We start from the raw sequence: 17,398 nt of genomic DNA, 5'->3' as shown, positions 1-17,398 counted from the left end.
GGGAAGTTTTGAGAGGTTCCTTAACACAAATGTACACTAAAATTACTTTTTTTTATCTTCTGTAAAACACATTGAGGATTCACATTGAAGGAATATTATATACACATATAATCTGAGGACACCTATATTTGCTGGAGGGGAAGTTTTGAGAGGTTCCTTAACACAAATGTACACTAAAATTACTTTTTTTTATCTTCTGTAAAACACATTGCGACATTCGTTGATTCCAATCAGATTGGGGCAAACCACCAACATTTGACATTTAAGTCTGGATGTTTGAAATACATTTGTTTGAACAGTATATAACTTTGTAGCTATGGGTTTGGAATTGAATTTAGACGTTGGGGATTCATTTGAATTGAATTATTTGAATTTGCAAATGGAGTGTCAAAGATGTGTGCGTGCATGTGCGTGCATGTGCGTGTGTGTGTGTGTGCGTGTTGGAGGGTGGGGGATGCCCACTGCTCCGGCGCGCTGCCAGTCCCACCTCCCACAAACGCCCATTTGAGTGCAACTAGTTACCCGTCGACGTCTCTCTGATCTCCCCCGGGGCGGAATGGGTCGCACCGGCACCGGGAAGCCCCCGCGTCTCTCACCGGGGGTCTCACCGTCGCCGGAGACGAGCCACGACGAGTTGCGTCCCGACGCGTCGGATGGGGGTTCCTCTGGTTCGGACACTTGTTCACACTTGTCATGATTGAACTCTGGAGAGAAGGCGCCCGCTTTTTGCAGCGACTGTTGTCAAGTCGCTGCACACCCGGGTAAATAAACACGAGTCGTGGCTGGTTGTAGCCGGACAACCGAGAATGGTCGCTCGCCTCTCCTGTCGGCCGAGACGCGAAGTGGTCTCGGCACTTGCAGTGGTGACACCTACAGGAGCTGCCTGCCACTGTGATTCGAGGCGCGCGTAAAGGAAGGACACAGCTGCCGGGATTCCCTGACTGATGTTGTGCTGGACTTTCTTTCTTTTTCTAAGTGAGATGGAGGGGGGGAATCACCAAACGACAGGAAAACAACGGTAAGTGTATCAATCTTTATTTTCTGCAACCGCTCCACGGCTCCGTGCTCGCTTGTTGCCATTACGCACGGATCTGCGGGCGCAGAGGAGACGACATTGGGTGGAAATTTCAAAGTCGATACGAAGCAAAGAGTGAAGTATATGATCAATCTGCTTCCAAAAAGAAAGAAAAAAAAATATCAAACATCATAGGTATAAATATCTATGAAAAGCCAAACGTTGTTAATCTTGAAATAGTCCCAAATGCAAGAGATTCAGCGTAGGTCACCTGTCACTTGCCCTGGCACCGTGTATCACTATGTTATGGACCCCCATATATCAAGATCACACATTAGGATACGATAAGAAGGTGAGCACCACAGTCACAATATATGAGGCCGTGTGGGCAAATAACCTGTGCTACACATGGGTTTAAGGCTGTTAAGGAATAAGAGATTTGAGGCGAAAAATGAAGACCCTGTGTATGCATGAAGCCCCACTGTGCCCGGTGTGCCAAACTGATTTGCAGTGAGGAATCAGCTGGCTTTAAAATAAGGACATTAGCCCATGTTTAAAAACTGGAAGAACGCACCCATTCCAGTTCATCATGGGCATTTATTGCGGCACAGTGATACATCACAGCCTTTTTTAGCAACTATTATTACCAGTAAGATCTCCTTGACCAAAACAGTATATATCTATTTTTTAATGAAGGTTACAGGGACTTTTTTTTCCTGACTTGTTGTCTTGTTTGGACATGTGCGCCAAGAGCTTAAGGGTTGTAGGCTGATAGCAGGAGAGCAGTTTGTAGTGCGATTTAACCTGTTTGAATTTGGAAAAATAAGCCTTAAATCTCTGTATGGTAACAAAGGATCATCTGCTGCTGTATGCAAGGTGCATCAGAGATCACATTATTTGCATTACATTGAAGGGGTTTACCTCCAGCTGTGGTGTATGCAGCCGAATCCATAAAGAAAATGTAGAGCAGGAGAATGGCGCTTCATGGAGATATTGGTTATACAGTAGGTAAATCCATTAGGATTGTATTGATATTATTCTGAGAGCGGATCTGCAAATAGCATCATCTGTATCTTCGAACTAGCTGTTTATGGACAGGACTGCAACATTCCTCATATTATATACTCACTCTCTCTGATCACTCTCACTTTGAAGAAGGAATGAAAAATATCTGTATGACCAAGAAGATGCTTCTTTTTGCCATCAGCAGCTGCTGGTGAGGAAGAGAGGTGAGCAGCCCGAGCATTAAGACCATTTCATGGTAGAAAAAATAGACCTGTCCTCTGTGCTCTCAAGCTTTTCAGAAACCCACCTGGGGCTCTCTTTGCAGAGAGCATGTTGCATTTTTTGTTTTGAGTAGCTGACTGATGTGAGACACACTCAGCAAAATGAAAGAGAATCACCCTCACGATGCACTGATGAAAAGTACTTTTTATGCACACAATGTCCCTCCATTTCATGGAGACACGCACGCACGCACATACGCACGCACGCACGTGCACACAAACACACACACAAACACACACACACACACACACACTTTAACTTTAAGGGTGTGACTGAAGACAGTGAACTGAATCAACGACCTATTAAAATGAAGGAAACCCCTTTTCATGCCATCCCTGCTTCCTACTCATTAATGAAAATGATGATGAAAAGTGGAAACAACCAATGAATTATGAATTATGATATTGTTGAATATGTAATATTTATTTTACACAATTATGGAGGAGTCTTCTCCCTGCATATGTGCTATGAGAGAGAGCATTAATAATTAATGTTGGAACAGGCAACTAATGCCTGATGGTTTTGATAGTTTACTACGTGTTTCCATAAAAGAGAGAACAGCTCTCTAAGGTTTTTACATGTAGAGGATATAGGGATTTTTTTTTCAAAGTCACCATCTACCCTTACATGCCTGGAGGGATATTTTTACCAATTTGAAATTGAGTGAAATGATGCAGAGTCAACGGTATATTCTCATTAGCCAAATGATAGGAGAAAAATAGAGTGAAACTTGAGTTGCATGAATATGATTTGTATAGGAAAATATACATAATAAAGAGTATGCTGATGCTTTCATGCTGACCTTTTTTCCACTAACTAGGAAAATCTTGTGTGTGTTGACTCCCCTATCAGTGTTTAAAAAATTGTGAGGTGTGTTTGTGTGTGTGTGCATGACGGGAATATGGTTTAAAATGTTGCTTTGACATGTCAAACCAAAGGTTTAACTGGATTATCCAATCAATTCAGGTGGAATTACAACGATCTCCGAGAGTTGATGTTAACTTAACTAGCTAAAGTCAAGAAAAACAAAAATTCAGATGGCAAATTGATAAAAAAAATGCGAAGCCTGCTTTTTGTTTTATTCTCTCTGAAATCAAGACCCAGATGTTTTGATAGTGTGTCAGTATAATCTGACACCGTTATCAATATAAACTGCACTATGGTGCCCTATGCGAGAACAGAAATCTTGACGAGATGTGGAGCAGCTCCCTCTGAGGCACATTCAGCGTTACTTCCTCACTGTAATTCTCTGGCAGCACCATGGATATGAATTGCACTTTAGCATGTTTGCTCCAGTGCATGACAGGGGTTTGATGTAAGTCGAGACCTGCAGGTAACGCAGGACCGGGTTGAAACGGAGGTAACAAGAGGCAGATGTATGTAGTTGAGTTACAGCTTCATTCCACACCTTAACATTTGTCTCTACTTAACATAAACCATGTGTTTCCAAAATATGTCTTTTTCACGTTCTGCTACAGAGAACACTACGTGTAATTTATTGCAGTGACATCAGGACATTGTTTGTCCTGCAGACTGCCTCCACTGTTTACAGTACCGTGCAACATGTGAGTTCGTCGAGTGTTAGAATAACCGCTGAGCAGATGGTGGAGCGGCGTTTGTGAAGAGGAGTTTACAGTTGAGCTGTAAAAACCCCTGTCTGAGTATGTCGAGAGAACGCTGTAATAATTTGGTCATTTTTCCCTACTGAGGACATGTCATTGATGGAATAATGACCATGGAAAAATGCAATGAGGATGAGTTGAAGAGATGAACGCTGATACCATACCAATTTGCCTTACAGGTGACATGAGACAGAGAGAGACAGGGAGAGAGAGAGAGCTTACTGTCCATCAAACTAGACTTCCTAAACTCAGAGAAAAGCAGTGAGACAGCAGGTCTCAGAGCAGCATTACTTACAATTCCCACTTCCACTATGACTGAAACAAATGTGTTAATAAGCCACAGCAGTGACAAAACACAAGGCAAACAGGCAGAGAAACTAAAATTATCACAAATCCGAGATCTCCATTTACACACTTGCTATTTTGAGTGCATACCTGTACATGCAAGTACTGACAAGTATGTCAACATGCAGGGCACAATAAGTACTCAGAATGGTTAAAAGCGTTGAATGTAAAAATGATGGACACGTCTCACCCTCAAGGGTCGCCATCTTGGCTACGTAGCAGAAGGAGAGGAACCACCATCATGCTTTCAAAATGTGAAACAAAAGGCAGCCAAGGAAGGAAGACATACTGAGCAAAGCAGTCAGTAGATATTTTTGGTGGGCGACAATCGCAATCACAGTTTGAGATCATTATTTCCGGTGAGTGCGAAGATAAAATCGGAACCATCCAGCTATTGAACAATTATCTGCTTCTCCCCAAAAAGGGTTCTGCCTCCACTTGTACACCAAAAAAATTTAAGCTATCTGCCTAAAATGACCCCGAAATGTGCTCAACGGCCCAACCCTGCCAGGATTAACAGTAGAAAGAAACGGGGATGGAAATATGCAGATGGTACCAAAGCAGGGGACAGATAAGAGAGTCAGATATTGGCTGGTAGAGTGAATTCCAGCTCCAGCAGAAGCTGCTGATGATTTCCCTTCACAATGGGAGATTTGAACAATTACAGTTCCAACCCTCAAGCCCAGGAACGTTAGTGGTAACATTCACGGTTTCCTGCATTGCTGTATGATGGAGGCAGTCAGTACATTACAAATGAAAAGCATGGGTGGGGCGATGCGTACCCTGCATGTGTTGTATATACACTATATATATATATATGTCCGGCTACAGTGTAATAGTGATACGGAATTTTTTTTACACAACGTAAAAGAAGTCTTTTGTGTCGTTGCCTCATTGTAGAGCTGTGTGCAGCGCTCTTTGCCCCCTCTGTCGCTCTCTCTCTCTCTCTATCTCTATCTCTCTCTACCTCTCTCTCTCTTTAACATTTTGAGTTTTTGAAAATAGTCAAACTCCCTGGCCTCAACGCTGATTCTTAAATCTCAAGTTCATTTTTGATAATGACTTCCACAGCCGTCGTTTAAGTTATCATTTGAGTTTCATGAGCACAATTATGAAAGTACCTAAAAGAGGAGTTGTCAATGAAGTCACATTAGCACAGCTAGTTGTATAATGGAAGAATATGGAGATTTTCTTCATTTCTTTTTACGCACACGAGTTCAACCCCCCCCCCGGTCTCAATTTCATGCTATGCTTCTCTTCTTTCATCAAACCCTCTCGTCACTCTTTATTCTGCGGAGTTTATTCTTTACCCTGGAATTACAGCAATCCAGAAAATTGAGGATTTACAGACAGGATTACTCGCAAGGGATTGGACTCAATGTGAGAAAACAGTTTTTCACTCACAAAACAAGATCCTTCTGCCCTTCTCTCCCTCTCTCTCTTTCCGTTCATCGTCGGAGAGCGCAGGCCACTACACTGTACCGTCTCAGGGCGAAACTGCTCATGCTTTTTATTCAGGATGATTTTAAACTCAGAGACATTTGATTTAGTCATTTTTTTCTATCTTGTTCTATCTTAGCCTCCCTGTTTCTTGCCTATATCTCTTTTAATGTCTTCTTTTTTCCCATTGCCATACCCCTCTGTCTCTGACTAATCTGTCGTAAAAAACCCAAATAATTAGTGCTGAATCCTGAGATCGACCCCTCCAGATGAAAGTCGTAATCGTGGAGCATGACAACGTGTCACTTGCCGTGAAGATGGCAGCAGGGGTCGTTTCTGAATCCATTCAAGCCTCAACTCAGGCCATGAGTGGTCGATGTTCAAGATTGACTACTTGGTGAAAGATGCTTGTTTCTATTACTTGAAGACTAATAAGGAGGGGTTGTGGGGGGTGGTGGAGGGTAATTGTCTCGCATTGTCCAGGACACTGTAATTTGTTGACTGAGACCCTGTGGGGAGAAATGATGGAAAAGTGGAAAATACAACAACGATCTAAAATCAAATACAGGATCTTTAGAAAACAATTTACCATCTACTGTGTGGGGCAGAGTGGAAAAGTAAAAACATTGTTAGAATTTTGTATCTAGTTTCCCTGTTGTAATCACAGCAGCCTTTCAATAAGGTTAAGATAATATAATAGAATCTTGTGTATTATTATTTCCAACACTAATAACTGTTACTACCTTACAAAGTATGTGCTTTGTTTATACTCTCCAGTAAAGGAGAAATGGGATTGTTTTGTGTTCGATTATAGAATTGTAGATTCATTCACAAGGGGCACATGCGAGTTACCAAGTCACCAATTTCCTCGCACTTCAAAGGTTCAGTTTGTAGGATTTTTTTGGTATATCTAGGACTAGGGTTGTATTGCAAACAGTTGAACAACCCCATACCCCCCGCCCCTTTCAGTAGGAAAGAAAGAGGAAGTCAAGAGGGTAAACGCCCACAAGACTATTCAAAGAGGTTGGCTGTTGTTTGACGTTGTGTTGATGTGTCTCTAACGTAATGACCAAACTAATGAGCACACACCACCTCGTGAACGGGTGACACAATTATGGTGACACAGGGGAGCAAATCACTATTTACACGTTTATCCAGTTGAATGTGTTGGGTGACTCCAACACCAGTAAACCTCACCGAAAACAGGGAGAGGGACTCGGGATGAGAATATAAAAATGTTCCCGCCTGAGTCCCATCGTGTGAAGCACATGGCAATTATTGTTGAAACCTTCAAACTAGTTGCAAATCAGGCACAATGTCTGCGCTTTGGAACAAGCTTCAGAATAATCTAAAACTAGGCTGTAATGAGGACGGAGAACCTGATTTAATCTCCCGGTCCACTCTGTGCCTTCATCCCGTCCTGGTGAGGTTCAAAGGAGGTTTAAAGTTTGCTTAATTGGGGGCTCTCTCTTGAATTTAAATTCCTCCATTGTGTGTAAAGACTTGGTGACTCACTGTGTTTGTTATTTAATAGAATTTAGTTTAGCCAATATGAATGGAGTTGGTTTAGACCTAATTTAGTTAGGACTTACTCTCTCTCTCTCTCTCTTTCTTAAGTTTAAGCCAACACTTGTTAGAGCTTCTTATTCTTGAGCGTAGTTCAGTGTGTTAATTGGCAGACCCATCTATCTGATTCTGAATTTGTTTCACACTTCTCCCACATTCTAAGTAAAAATGTCAGAGTTTCTGTTCCTTTCATTTACAAGTGGGCTTCCACTTGTTTTCTCTGAGGTTGTACAAACCATCTCCGTGAGAGTTGTTTCAGCCTTTACTGACCTTGAAAGCTAGTTAATGGTACAAAGTAAAATGTTTGACTACGCTTATAATAAGAGTTGTCAGAGATTATACTTTTTAATAAAATCAGACCTTCTGTCGATGTGGGAAAACTAAATTTTTCTAATGGGCTTTCACTTATTCCTCTCCAACGCTCTCGTCAAACATCCGCTGTGGTCTTCACAACCTCTGCCCCTTCACTTTTATGACTCTCACACACTCAAACACAGGCGGTAAAGATAACAACACTACAGTTTGTCATCAGCCATTGATATGCGTTTGCAATAGATTTGTTAAAGGTGAGGTTTTATTAATTTCTGGTTGGAAATTGATAAAAGCTTCTGTATAAAATGGCAGCAATTTCACCGTACTTAATTAATAACTTCAGTGAGAAAAAAAAAAATCAAGCCCTGCAAAAATGTTGCAGGGCTTGATTTTGTGTGAACAAATTTTAGGGGAGACTATATGCAGAATTTATCTTTTGTTTTATTAATACACATTTCAAGCTGACAATGTTCTAATCACAAGCTCTTGTATCATCATCCCAGATTGAAACCAGATCTCCATGTGTCCCGTCTCTTTCCCTCTGTCTTCACACATGTACAGTGGATTTGCACATAGTCGGCTGTGACTTATAATCTCTGCATCAGATCATTGCAGGCCCACTCTCAAAAAAATAAACAAAAGAAAGACGGCCTCTCAGGTGTCCTAGATCTGCACTGGAACTGTTCCACTTTCAAAGAGTCATGTACAGCGAGGAGTGTATTACTTTGCACTGGTGGAAAAAGGTCGTCTCTGCAGTAGGAGGTTTTGCTGTGCTGATAAAGTTTCTGATAGCTGCATTTTAACTAATGTTACACGCCCTGCCTCGTAACCCCGTTAAAACTGTGATGAATCCAGGGACTGAGGAACATTCAGTATCTGGCTAAGGCGCTTGATTGTCCCGTTTTCAACAATCTGTTCCCGTCCTTATCGGCTCAGGGAAGAGCTGAGATTATCCCTTCCCAGTTTCTGTAATGAGGCCTGAGGTTTGCACCCCAAGGTTTGAACAGACCACTGTCCCTGGTTAACGTCACTCCCTTACACGTTGTCCCTAGTTCATTTGCTAGCCCAGAAATCAGTCACCATAAATCAACACAGATCCGCCAAGCCCCTCCAGTGTCGCCCCGTGCCAGTTCCTGTGAGGTTTGATTGTTTGGTATTTTACATTTGTATCCGTGTGTGCGTGCGTGCGTGCGTGCGTGTGTTTGTGTGTGTGTAGTTGGATGGCTGGTGCATGTACAGTATGTGTGTTTGTATGTGTGCAAGCTTATGCGCACATTCTGCCCACGCAGCTTGAGAAAAACACCCCCGCTCCACACTCCCAGGCGCCCGCAAACAACTGAAAGATGATAAACCCTTGAGCCCTCAAGAAATAATGTGATTTCATTTGCCATTTTCTGTTTTGCAGCGCGACATGGCAGCGCGTTACACTTCATGGGCTCCATTTCTCTGCGGTCTGTTTAGATTTTTATACCCTTGAACCTTTAGGCCATCATTTAACAAATACAAGCTCTGAAGATATGATGACTATTCATGAAAAAAAACCGAATCAACGTTTTAGTTTCATTTTACCACACATGATGTCGCCCTGTTATCTATATTTCAGTATTTGCATGGCACTTAGGAAAATGCAATGAAAACAAGGAGGTTCTATTGCCAAATCAACTAACAGCATCCTTGACTGAAGACATACAAACTGAGCCAAAGTCGGGCTTTTGAAAAATCCCCATTTCCCCAGAGTCATGTCGGTTCATGTAATGATTCTGCATAACGCTGCCACTCAACCGATCTTTTGACTCCTCCTTCCATTTACTGCATCATCCCCGTCCTCTCCGTTCCATCGATTTAAAGTGCCCCCAACAGACACAGACACACATTACATCCCTGCTCACCTACCATATAGTGCACGCTTGAGTAAGCACCAGAAATTGGCTGACAGCAGAGGTAGCGATGGCTCTACCTCCTCTGAGCTAAATCAATTAGCCAGTCAATTAGCCTTCCTCCAGTGGGGCTGTGCAGCGTGTGCAGGCCTGCTGGGTTCAAGAGGTTCCACCCAGACCAGCAAACAGGCTGACACACACTCTGCGGCATCTCGGTCCGAGCCTGAAAGGAATGAATTGGATTTGCAGTGAATGGGGTGTGATGCAAAGGAGCTGCCTGGGCAGGGCTGTCATATTGTATAAAGGTCCAGTTCTCTTCTTCTGACCCTAAATACTTTATTTTTTTGGTTTTCCCTTGATTTAAGGGACATAACCACACATCTCATCTCACTAGACTTAGCCATGCCTTGCTATATTACATGCTCAATTTCAAAGCCAGATGCAGACGCTAATATGTTTTACACAAACCGTATGCAGTACAATTTAGAAAAGGCCTGTTCTTGATTGAAAATCTTTTTTCCTCTCATCCACTCATTATGAACCTCATTATCTTATTGTGCTGTAAACCAGACCCTGAGGAGATAAGCCTTGTCCTTGACTGGTTTGATGTGTAAACAGATAAGCTTTTCAGCAAATCTATCAATCACGCTACTGTATATATGTGTGCGTGTTGGTGTGCGTGAAGAGGGCTTACAGTAATGACAAGCGAGTGACTGATCTGATGTTGTCCATGACGGTCCTCTTATTTAGCATTCAGTATTAAAACACCGCGACGAGATTACCAGACACTCCGCTGCGCTCATCAATCTCCCCTGTGCTAATGCAATGAAGTGTGACTGTAAGGTAGTCACGCCATGTTCATGCTTCACCAATCGGTATCTTTGCACATACGTCTGCACACAATGTTTTCTTTGCTGCATTGGCAGAACATGCAAGACAAAAAATATTCACAATGAGAGTGACGTGCTAAAGTGCATGCCACCTATTTCACTCATTTCAGTTTTGTCAACGCGGAGCGCTGTAGGAAGATTTTTCTTCCTCAACGATGTGTAAAACAAAGTGTATTTGCTCTTCCACTGTTTCATCACACAGGTCTTGATCCTTGATAACAAACCTGTTTAAATTGTCGTATATGGGGAGAAGAAGGCATTTGACTTGGTTATTGGACACATTTACTGTAACTGTACAGCATTGATGCTCATGGTTTAGGAAGCAACAGTGGATACTCAGACACAGTGAGGAGACTAAGTACTGCATTAAAGCACACCAACCATTACACTAAAAACAATGTTAAAAGAGCTGTGTGTGTGTGTGTGTGTGTGTGTGTGTGTGTGTGTGTGTGTGTGTGTGTGTGTGTGTGTGTTTTGCAGCATCATTATGATTCACAAAAGCTGCAGAGCATATCAGCAGGAGTCGGTCAAACCAGCGGTGCACCTGTTTGCCTTTGTGGGTATGATCGGTGCTCTGTGCCCTTTTCTGTGCTGTTAAACAATATGTACAGGTCTTCGATGGAGGGCAGCAGTAGTCGACTATGCTCTCGGCCATCTGAATGTCACGGTGCAGGCTTCTGTTAGAGCAGGGCAAAGCTGGGACACAACATATCCCTGGTTTGCTTGTGAACTTTTTTTTATCCCCATTATATCCGTTTATTAGTGATTGGAATTAAAAATGTGACATTTATATGTAATATTCCCTAAAGTATGTCTAACGTAGTATTACTAAGAGCGATCATGCATTCCTTCAGGCCAAACAAATCTGTTTTCCTCAAGTTTATTTATCATGTGTGAGCACAAAGTCATTTTCCATCAGTGTTTGAACTCATCACCACAGAGAGAACCCACTGCATGGAAGGAACACACAGGGTTCCAAACCGGTCAATACTGCAGTTTGGTCTTGTGTGAAAGTTTGAGACAAGGCTGTCTATTTAATATAGTAGCCATTTTGGTCGTCATTGCGTAAGCACAACAAGTCCTCTCAAAGGCCCAGCTGCCAGTCAACACTTCAGTTAATGGATGCGATTCGCAGAGTATGCCCACACTTAACACGTCCTGATGCTGTATGTGTTCAGTGTAAAGAGGCTTCTTTTTTTTTATTATACTTCGGCAAATATTGTTGTTTGTTTTTGTGCATATTTGTTCCTTGGTATTCCAACATCATTTCACAGCTTGTTGTCAAAATATTGCAAAGAAACAAATCAACAAGTAGACAAACCCCAGTTCCAGTATCCAAGTCTTGTTAATTTGTGTTTTTAATCCCTCAGTCTTTGGAGTAAACCATTTACTTTAAGCTGATTGAGGCATTATTTCTGCCAGGTCTTAGCGGTATTTGCTGTGTGGGGGTTGTGATACAATAACAAGTGGTTTCAACATTTATAACTCCCCATTTTAGCTGCAACGAGTCCATTAAATGTGTCAGTTAATGCATGTTTCCCCTGAATTACAAGTGGTCAGTATTCATGCTGCCGCTTTTGAATAATGAATCATAGCAATCTTTATCTATAGATGGGAAGCTGGAAGGAGGGGAGGCCTTCTGTGGTGATTAACAGCTCCCGGGCATCTTTAACAGCAATGTGAAAGCAAGAGTTAATGTGTGATGAGACCAAGTCGGTCTGAGTCGGAGAAAAAAAAGTTTATTCGACGGAAGTGGGGAAACATCTGTACCAGTTGTCCATTTTCTGTGTTTTTAAGACATTTTTAAAGGATTTTAAATCAGTGATGTTGCAATTACATTGTACGTCCAGGCAACAAATGACACCCTAAAGTTTTTCATAGGAAAAGTTTGTAATTGCCAGCAAATAATTACGTTCCTATGGTAGGAAATAATATTTGTTTATTACAATAATCTAGAAGAATATTGTAATAATAATAATACATTTCATTTATAGAGCACTTTTCATTGCTAAAAGCAATCTCAAAGTGCTATTTGTAGATATAGAGTTGATTGTCTTAATGGTGGAAATTTACAATGGATTTCCTCGTTAAAGTACCAGTGTTGTGACTTGTTTCATATAGTGTTAATAGGAAAGAGAAATAGTTTTGTTTTTTGGTAAATTGTCTTTTTATTTGGATTCCTGGAGATTTCAATGTCTTGTCTTACAACAGATGTGATACATCAACACAGTGGCAGAGGCTGTGTGGGTGTTGAGTCTGTGTATCAAGTCATAATTCTCCATTTGCCGGTCAAGGTTGAGTTTACAGTTTGTGTGCATTATACATTCCCTAATGTGTGGGTGGTTTGTTTGTTTGCGTGTGTGTGTGTTTGTTTGTTTGTTTGTTTGCAGAATACGGGGGAGTGGGTGATGGTAAAGTTGCATATAACTAATTTTCCTTCCTCTTTTCCTCTCATTTGTGTCTCTCAGGGTGAAACTGCTGCCGAGGAAACTGCATGAAAGTCAGACACAATCGTCTTATCTGTACGGTAACTACAACTGAGGGTTTATCTGAAAGACAACGCTGGGAAGAGGAAAAAAAAAAGCCAACGCACAAGCATTTAACACAGGGAACCTGAAGAAGATGAAAAAAGAAAATCGCAGATTGCTGATCATGGCATTTTAGCTTATACATACCTGCCAAAAACCACATGGAGACCGACAGTTATCTACAAGCAGACTGGAGAACTAGAATATTTCTGGTTTTGATGGCGATGATGTAATTGTCCGGTTCTGGCTGTCCAGCATCATCAAAAGACACAAGGCTCAATACAAGCCTCAATTGAGAAGGCTTCCCGCAGACTTCGGAAAAGATAAGAGTGACAACAAGCAAACCTGTGTATCTGTCGTCATCATCTTCCTACATGCAGCTCCCTGCTTGGCTTTATTAAAGAGGAGGAGCCCATTAAAGCATTTGATAGATAGGAAGGTTTGGTGTGATGGTCTTGTTGCCGGCTGGCTGCTGGTTGGAGATGAGATAAGAGCACTGGGAGGAGAGAGAAGAAGTGACTATCTGACGGGAGCTGAATACAAATTATGAGTCGTCTCTCCTGCAAATACACCGGTTGAGGCGACTTAAGAGAAGAGCGAAATGGACAAATTAGTAGTTTTGAATCTCAAGGGCGTGTGAACCGTTTTGCTGGAGGAGGATATGACTTCACATTGCAATACACAGGATGGGAAATGAAGGAAACTTTGATCTTAGTTTCTGAACGGAGGATCAAAGAAAACCTCTGGTACTTTCTACAGTGCCGCATCAGAGCACAGCCTTCCTCAGTGCTATGTCTTATATTTTAGTGATGAGGCTTTAAAACCTTCTAGGAGAAAGGTTTTAAAAGGAGCCACAGGTGAGATGGAGCTGGATAACAGCTCACTGGACTACTTCACCAGCAACTTCACAGAGATTCCTGACCGCACCTCCCCTCGACCCTGGAGCGCGGCCACGCTGCTCGGCCTGCAGGTCTCCCTGTCTGCGCTGTTGGCCATCGTCACCTTGGCCACCGTGCTCTCCAATGCCTTTGTCATCGCCACCATCTTTCTGACCAGGAAGCTCCACACACCCGCCAACTTCCTGATTGGCTCCCTGGCCGTCACAGACCTGCTCGTGTCTATTTTGGTCATGCCAATTAGCATCGTCTACACCGTCAGCAAAACGTGGTCCCTGGGGCAGATTGTTTGCGACATCTGGCTGTCGTCCGATATCACCTTCTGCACTGCCTCCATCTTGCACCTGTGTGTGATCGCACTGGACCGATACTGGGCCATCACGGATGCTCTGGAGTACTCTAAACGGCGCACCATGCGCCGGGCAGGGATCATGGTTGGGGTGGTGTGGGTGATCTCCATATCAATTTCCATGCCTCCTCTTTTCTGGCGGCAGGCCAAAGCCCACGAGGAGCTGACTGAGTGTATGGTGAACACGGATCAGATCTCTTACACCCTATACTCCACCTTCGGCGCCTTCTACGTTCCCACAGTGCTTCTCATCATCCTGTACGGACGGATCTATGTTGCTGCTCGCTCCCGCATCTTTAAGACACCGTCGTCCTCGGGGAAACGTTTCACCACAGCGCAGCTCATCCAGACCTCTGCCGGCTCCTCTCTCTGTTCTCTTAATTCTGCCTCCAACCAGGAAGCACACCTACACTCTGACAGCACGGCAGGTGGCGGAGGAGGGGGAGGATCGCCTCTCTTCATGAACATGGTGAAAGTGAAGCTGGCCGACAGCGTGGTGGAGAGGAAGCGTCTGTGTGCAGCCCGGGAGAGGAAAGCAACCAAGACTTTGGGCATCATCCTGGGCGCGTTCATCATCTGCTGGCTTCCGTTCTTTATCGGCACGCTCGTCATGGCCATATGTAAAGAGTGCTGGTTTGATCCGGTGCTTTTTGACATATTTACCTGGCTTGGATACCTGAACTCCCTCATCAATCCCGTAATCTACACCGTGTTCAATGATGAGTTTAAACAGGCTTTCCAAAAACTCATCAAATTCAGACGATGCTCCTGAAAAACCTTACGTTGGATTAAAACTGATGTCTCAAGGCAAACAAGGAGTGAAATACAGAGAATAAGAAGATAATGGATAATAATGAAAATACTGTGCACTTAGATGTCCCATCTTGTAAACACATGCTGTGTGCGAGACGTTTTTTTTGTTTTGTTGATCAAACAGCTTCATGCCATTGCTCTTTAGATACAAACAGTATATCTATAACATAGACTTGTGCATGCATGCTTAAATAGATTTAAAAAATCTTTTTTTCCCGAGGATTATGGAACTGATCTTAAATAGATAAATTAAGGAGATTTAATATGTCTATTTCATGTCACAGGGACATTGCTGATATTTCAAAAGCAAAGGTTTAAAACAAAGACTGTTGCGACTGTATGGGAAGAGACAACTCAGAGTGACTGGATTCAATCCAGTGGAAATGAAAAGCCATGAGATTTACATGTATGTTGTCTTAATCTCTGTGTCTGTACACTGCTGCTCCCATATAATGTTCCTGTGCTACAGTAAAGAACCTAAAGATTCAAACCTCCAGGGATTTACTAAAAATGTCTCTATGTATGCAATTATACTTGAAAGCGGTGTGTGCGTGTGTGTGCGTGTGTGTGTGTGTGCGTGTGTGTGTGTGTGTGTGTGTGTGTGTATACACGAGTTGTCAAACGTTAGTTACTTTACTGTAATATATGCGTGTTTGAGGAAGTGAGGATTGTCAAGTGTTTGACATTTATGCTTGCTGTTCTCCACCGAGGCTTGTCTCGTCATTACAGAGACAGAAATGGAAACAGAATTTTCCCTCTGCCTCTGAATATTTAGCATCACCCTGTGCCATAGCAACAAATACACCCTTGCAAAATAAATTCAATCTTATGAAATGATACGCTCGAACAAAATGGACCAATGGTGACAGACGAGCTGAGCACTGAGGGCAAATTCAGAGTAAATGTTTTTGTTTTCTTAAGGTAAATGTTTGTTTTACCTTAAGGTGAATGATGCAACATACTTGCCGGAAAAGCTGAGTCACTTAATGTGAAAATGATGACAACAAATATGACAATGGATAATTTCAGTGTTTCGTCGGAGCATCTTCATGAAACTGCTGTCTGTCATTTTATTCTTCGATCGGTATGTTCATTCCTGACAACTTAAGGTTTACAAGTTTAAAAAATACACAGATCCCTTTGTGGGTTGCTGTGGGGGAAAAATAGACACTGTAAATGAAAGAGTTGTCAATAAACAAGCTTGACTTGATAAAGACACATCGGCCACCATGCTACTGTCAATTATATCTGCAAATATCATGCAGTGATCATCATGTGACCAGTCACCTGAGACTTAATGCCACTTGTTACTATTTGAACCAATTCAACCATTCTTGGCAATTCTTCAATACGGAAGCAGAATGTAGAAGATCAAGTGAAAGAAAATAACCTTGTTGGTAGTGAGAGGGGATTTTGCGACCACAGTTCTGACGGGGAGAAAGTTGACGACTGGACGACCTGGAAATGATTGGTTCTGATTCTTTGTCCAATCCACTATAATGTGGAAATTATGAAGTTCCCATTAAAAACTAAAAACTATGGTTCTGAGATGCATGTGTACTGTTTGCTTGGTATCTGTTCAAGTGACTCAGTCCACAGATGTACATAAGACCACAGTCAACAATCTCCAACAACACAGGGTGACCTAATGGACCTCCATCTGTTTCTGCCATCAATTCTTTATGTCTGACTGCTGGATGTACATGTACTGTACATGTACACTTTCTCTTTCCACTGGTGTGAAATCAATGGGCCGGTTGGCCTGGTGGGGTGGAAAATCTTTGGGATAGTAATTGAGCTGGAGGAGACTACTTTCAGTCCACATGACACAGATCATTTTAGCTACTTAAAACAAATTTATTATTAATGTTCATGTATTATTTGTTTACTTTTCCAAAGAGATCTGAGGTTGAAACACTGGCCCACTGTAGAGTATGACTTTCACAAGGCGATTAGAGATTTCAGATGTGTAAAGGATAAGGATTAAGGATTAGGTATGTTTATATTTTTTAATGTGTATTTTTGTGAAGCACTGTCCGCGTAGTTTAGTCAATTAACATTTTTTTGTCCTCTGTCTTCTCGAAAAAACCGAGACAAGCAAGATTGGGATTCCTCCATTTATAGTTTGATCATCGTGGAAGCAAATGGCTAATGTGACCTTCTAAGTGTTAAGTTAATCACACAGGGAATATACTGAGCTCTGTGAAGAGGGGCCACATTACCTTTGTGGTGGATGTGCTCTCTGAATTCAAAGGTGTTTTTTTTTAATTTAACGAGGTTTGACAAACGAAACCTAATTATTCAGAATGAAGCATTAACGATACCACGGTTAGCCCACCAGCTATTGATTTCTGCCTTTGGGAATAAATGAGACGTACAAATGAATCAGAAAAAATAACCAAAAGTGAAACAAATTACAATAGGGGAACAAAGTCCAGAGATAAGACACAAAAGACCT

The 17,398-nt window shown here is 42.2% G+C and overlaps 1 protein-coding gene across 1 annotated transcript; it reads left to right on the top strand.

Moving 5' to 3' along the window:
* The first annotated feature begins 496 nt into the window (after window positions 1–496).
* htr1d (5-hydroxytryptamine (serotonin) receptor 1D, G protein-coupled) lies at window positions 497–16,481 on the top strand. Its single transcript, XM_035610546.2, has 2 exons — window positions 497–1,018; window positions 12,823–16,481. The coding sequence occupies exon 2, from the start codon at window positions 13,745–13,747 to the stop codon at window positions 14,897–14,899; it is 1,155 nt and encodes a 384-aa protein (XP_035466439.1). The 5' UTR covers window positions 497–1,018; window positions 12,823–13,744; the 3' UTR covers window positions 14,900–16,481.
* The last annotated feature ends 917 nt before the right edge of the window (window positions 16,482–17,398 follow it).

This window comes from Scophthalmus maximus, chromosome 15 (genome assembly GCF_022379125.1).
Source record: "Scophthalmus maximus strain ysfricsl-2021 chromosome 15, ASM2237912v1, whole genome shotgun sequence".
Classification (NCBI taxonomy): domain Eukaryota; kingdom Metazoa; phylum Chordata; class Actinopteri; order Pleuronectiformes; family Scophthalmidae; genus Scophthalmus; species Scophthalmus maximus.
This window is presented reverse-complemented; position numbering and strand designations above follow the sequence as displayed.